At 38.3% G+C, this 4,795-nt stretch overlaps 1 protein-coding gene across 1 annotated transcript in view; it reads right to left on the bottom strand.

Moving 5' to 3' along the window:
• Positions 1-408: 408 nt before the first annotated feature.
• Positions 409-4,795, bottom strand: part of cnot2 (CCR4-NOT transcription complex, subunit 2) — a 9,072-nt gene continuing 4,685 nt past the window's right edge. Inside the window, exons 8-15 of the mRNA XM_014005617.1 lie at positions 3,823-3,947; positions 3,568-3,685; positions 3,081-3,237; positions 2,871-2,932; positions 2,678-2,727; positions 1,935-2,035; positions 1,025-1,169; positions 409-942 (exon numbers count right to left, since the gene is read on the bottom strand). Of these exons, the coding sequence (XP_013861071.1) occupies positions 856-942; positions 1,025-1,169; positions 1,935-2,035; positions 2,678-2,727; positions 2,871-2,932; positions 3,081-3,237; positions 3,568-3,685; positions 3,823-3,947 (845 nt within the window). The 3' untranslated portion in view covers positions 409-855. The remainder of the gene's footprint in view (positions 943-1,024; positions 1,170-1,934; positions 2,036-2,677; positions 2,728-2,870; positions 2,933-3,080; positions 3,238-3,567; positions 3,686-3,822; positions 3,948-4,795) is intronic.

The following is a 4,795-nucleotide window of genomic DNA, read 5'->3' as shown; positions in this document are numbered from 1 at the left end:
ATCATATATACACAGGTATACATACATGTACTAATTTATGTGATGCAAAGAACAAAAAAAGTAAGATTCTTACAAAATTGTAACAAAGACTGGAAAGAGTTTTGTTTGCTCTTGAGCAAAGTTGGTAATAGTTCAGCCTCTGGGACGATTCCTAAGAAAACTGGAAACTGAAGCATCTCCCAGATTTTTGTCAATGTTTGGTCGGTTCGAAAATCACAAACAGACAAAAAGTTTGAGACAGAAAGAAAAAGAGGTTTGGTAGTGCAAATACAGAAGTTTGGGAGGAAATGACTGATGGAAGAAGGAAACGAGATAAAAACTRCACAAGATGATCCAAAACAAAGCGTGACTCGAAGAGGAGGCGGCGGGTAAACACTGTCGAGGAGTGTTCGTATAAAAAAGCACAAACAAATTTTGTGTTATTTTATTACTAAATATAGTGCAACAATAAACATTGCATTTCTTTCACCCCTTCACTTGTGTCTGAAAATGCTAACTTTTCCACCTTTTTTTGTGTTCTGAACACTTGCTGTAAATAAGAGGTGGAAGCTTTGTTCTGTCACAAGGTCGGTCCTCCTCCCCAGGAGAAAGAAGGCTTCAGATTCAGAGACGTAAACATAACACAGACCCTGCTCAAAACAAGACAAAAATAATAATTTGAATAAAAACGGAACAAGTGTTTTGGGTAGAATGTAAATTCAGAAAAAGGCAGGACAGTTTAATGGTGATCACAACCCCTGCAGTCGAACAGCCGAATCCTTGAGGAATAAAAACCAAGCTGTGAGTCCCGCAGCGCCCGTCCTGGACAGCAGGGCTGTGTGCAGGAACAGCTGCGGCCTTTGGACTGGTTGGGCCTTAGAAGGCCTGCTGGGCTGGATTGTAGTTGAAGGTGGTTGGCACGTGAGGCCTCTCCTCCAGCTTGTCGTACTCCAGATGAAATTCCTTCAAGATGCGGGCAGAGTTTTTGATGTCACTTTCAAAAGTCACAACAAAGAGTCTGTAAAAGAGGGTTAMGAAGTCTTACCTTGGCAACTTTCCTCCAGTTAAGACAATCAAAAAAGTAGTAGGTGCCCCTCTCGTAGGTGTTGGTCTTGAGTGTGGGCTCCATGCCAGGTGCTCGCGTTATCCAAACCCGCTCCTCTTTGTGGTACCTCCAATCCCGGTTAAATCTACAAATAATAGATTTGAAGCCATGAAGCAGTGTTACAACAAACACAAATTTCCTCACTTTTTGTGCTAAATACATATGCACACTTTGTAGGTGATTTTCAAATAGTTTTATTTTACTGTTTTTACAAAACATTTTTCTTATATTAAAAAAAAATCAACACTTTTTCAACAAATCTGTGGGAAACAGAAGACAGATGCATTTAAGAGTGAAAGTGAAACTGGTGAAGTGTTGTATTTTGTGTCATTATGGCACAAAATGATGTCATTAAGGATAATAATCACCTCTCCCTGTGAAGACTACAAAAAAACAACGTCCATACAAATGTGTGTTTCCTCTTGGGTTGAGACTTTATGTATTGATTTAGATTAAATCGAAGCAGATCTATTGGTCAGCTTAAGGAAATGGTTAAGAACAGTATTTTGTCGAGCTCTAGAAAAGTGGAAGGGTTTGGGGCAGTGTGTAAACTAATACAGTTAAGTAAGAATTTAATACAGCATTGCTTAAAAAAAGTCATACTGAACTGAATAGGGTAAAAGACAATGGGGGTAGGACTAGATAAGCATTTTCCAAACATATTGTTTGGCTTTGTTTGACATATGGTTCTTTCAGTTTTATTGTCATTTTTTAATGTTTGAAAAAAAATATAAATAAAAAAAGAAAGCTCGTGTTGACCTTCATAGATTTGCTTCAAAATTGACATCGTCACTTTTCTAAACCTTGCCGATTTAAAAAAAACAACAAAAAAAAACCCCCTGATACTTACAGCTCTACTGCTGCCAGGATCTGTAGTAGATCGCCTCCGTTCATGTAGTACAAGTAGAACAACAGGTCTTCACCGTATCGCGCCAACTTAATTGCAGCCAACTAGAGACAAGCAAGTAAAAAGAAACACTAGTTTTATTTCCTGTGATATGGGTAAGTGTACTTTTTGGTTATTCTTTTTTTTTCTTTTTAAAAACAGATTTGAAAAAAATGAAAAACAAATGGTTCTGTTTCCGTTTTAGACTCCGAAAACAGGACAACGTCCATCCTTTTATTTGTCAAACCAGAAGTTAACGCTATCGTTCAGACAATTTAAGGCGGAGCTAGTTAAATAACTTTTTATTAGTAGGCAGCTGCTTGTAAGTAAATAAACACTAGCTAACTACTTCTGCTTTTCTTTAACTAACTGCAGACTATTTGTTATTACTAGAGCTAGTCTAGATCATTTCTTAAAAAAAAACTATTTATCAAGCTCCACCTTAAATGGTCTGATAATGAAATGATTAAAGAAGTTGTAATTTATACCTAGCTAACCTGGCGACCGCAATTAATAAACACTAGCAGACTAGTTTGACTTTAACAGCTGATTGTTTGTGATGAAATAAAAAGACAGATCATTTCTGGAGAATAATGTAAAAATATCCATCTGTTTTTCCAATATCTGCTTTTAAAACAAAAAACAAGTGACCACAAAGTGCACAGATCAATGTGATGCTCTTTGTAAAATTGTTATGATATAATTACCTTGTCTCTTATATGGATGTTGGTTAAATACTCCGATGGAACGTGGAAGTCTGGAAACACAAGTGTAGATAAAAAGTTATCAAACTATTAAGCTTTTTAAAAAAACACTTAACAGCTATTAGTGTAACAAAACAGTTTTTATTTTGTTAAATGCAATAACTGACATTAAAACCTCTCACACCCTTTAACTTACCGATGTCCTGAGGCCGACATGGTGCTGATGCCCAGGGAGAGGCGAACTTGGGGTACAAGTTTCTGTCAAAGAGGGAAGTCAGTTTTTAGCAAAATCACCAAATAATTTTGACAACGACAAGTACTTGATTGAGTCACTTTTTCCTTTTAGAGTTAAAACTTAYTTTACATCTAATAAAACTAACTGTTTACAGTAAAACTGCTGTCTTACTCTGGTGAGTTCAGGTTGAGTCCCAGTGTCGTGAGATCGCTCCCTAGTGCCAGGTGGACCATTCCCGGTTCCGTCTCTGCGGCCCGGATAAACGTYAGCAGACCGATCATGCCGAACTGGTCCGTCACCATTCCCGAGGGAATGTTCGTCACCCGACCTGCGGCGGCRGAACGATTCATGTTTCAACAATCCACAGATCTGCTGTGGAGCCGTGATCTACGGCAGATACTTACTGTGAAACCACCACCATATTTTTAGATTTGTGTACACACCGGAGAGCAAAACAAGCCAACCACATTTTCGTTAAACAAAACAAAAACGTTTCATACTGAATATTAAAGCTTTCGGTCACCTCGCAGTAGCTTATCCCACATTTATCAAACTCCAAAATACAGGGTGAAGAGCCCAACAGCCTCACCCAAGCTGTGCGATTAAGAAGGGATGTCTCTGAGGAATTGGAGCGATACGATTGGCTGTGAAGTCTCACCATCTGGCAACACCTGGATCCCTTTCTTCTGGTTGTTGTTCTGTGCCGACGCCGTCTTGTCTCCGGGGAACTTTGGCCCATCTGTGCTGGATGTGCTCTTGCTTGTGGAGTTCAAGTTCTGAACGGGAAAACAACAAAAACTAAATAAATCACTTTAACTCACAGAAAAGTGTGAATTCAGAACGCTGATTGTTGTCAATTGATACCCTGGATACAAATACAAAGATGACCTGTGGGGCCATCGGTGGCTCTTACAGTTTTACTGTCATCGTTGTTCAGTGTGGTGTCCTTATAGTTTGGCCCAGGCAGTGCAGGAAAGTCCTCATTATGGATGGAGAAATCTTGTGTCTGTTCAGTCGACGGTTTTGTCACCATCCCAACTTAAGGATTTCCCAAAATAATGAAAAAAAAAAAAAAACATTTGAGCAAATCTGTAGCATCAGAAGATATTCTCAATGATGTTAGGATCTGCATTCAAACAAATCCTTTACGGTAGAATCTCACTGGGTGTTTTAAAAATGTAATCCAGTAGATTACATCATTAATGGATACTGACAAGGCCAAAAAGGGTATGATGTGGGCAACAAACTTAATGAGCAAGGGCTAGAACTAGGGTTGGGTACTGAAAGGGTTTAAATCGATACTTTCAAAATGGTACCGGTTCCTAAACAGTATTTAAATCGGTACTTTAAAAATAAATAAATAAAACACACACACTCACACAGAGGTTTATGAAGCAATGACTATTTCTGAGGCAAAGTCAAACATGAAATTGACCAACATATTAACTTAAAACCATTAATAATTTGTCTTTGCACCAAATATTCTTCAATMATTTGTTGTAGGTGGAAGTTTCTGCATCATGTTTGTAAAGTGACACCACACTTTGGACCGTTTTGCTTTCCACACCTCGACTATAATATATAATATATAACTGTCCACTGCAGCGGCACCTGTTCAGCCCCTCTCATGAACTCGGTTCTACTCGATACACTTTGGGTCGGGTCGGTTCTGCTCTGTGTCTGTGTGTCTCCACGCAGTGGGTGTGATAATGTGTGTCTGCAGCAGCTTCAGCTGTTGTGTTAAAAATAATAATAAAATTAAATTTTAAAAAAAGCTGTTGTGGTCTTACTGTTCAGACTTCACTATCTATCTATCATCTATCTATCTATCTATCTATCTATCTATCTATCTATCTATCTATCTATCTATCTATCTATCTATCTAT

Source organism: Austrofundulus limnaeus, unplaced genomic scaffold, assembly GCF_001266775.1.
Source record: "Austrofundulus limnaeus strain Quisiro unplaced genomic scaffold, Austrofundulus_limnaeus-1.0 Scaffold31, whole genome shotgun sequence".
NCBI lineage: Eukaryota > Metazoa > Chordata > Actinopteri > Cyprinodontiformes > Rivulidae > Austrofundulus > Austrofundulus limnaeus.
The sequence above is the reverse complement of the archived record's forward strand: the minus strand, read 5'-3'. Positions and strand labels throughout refer to the sequence as shown.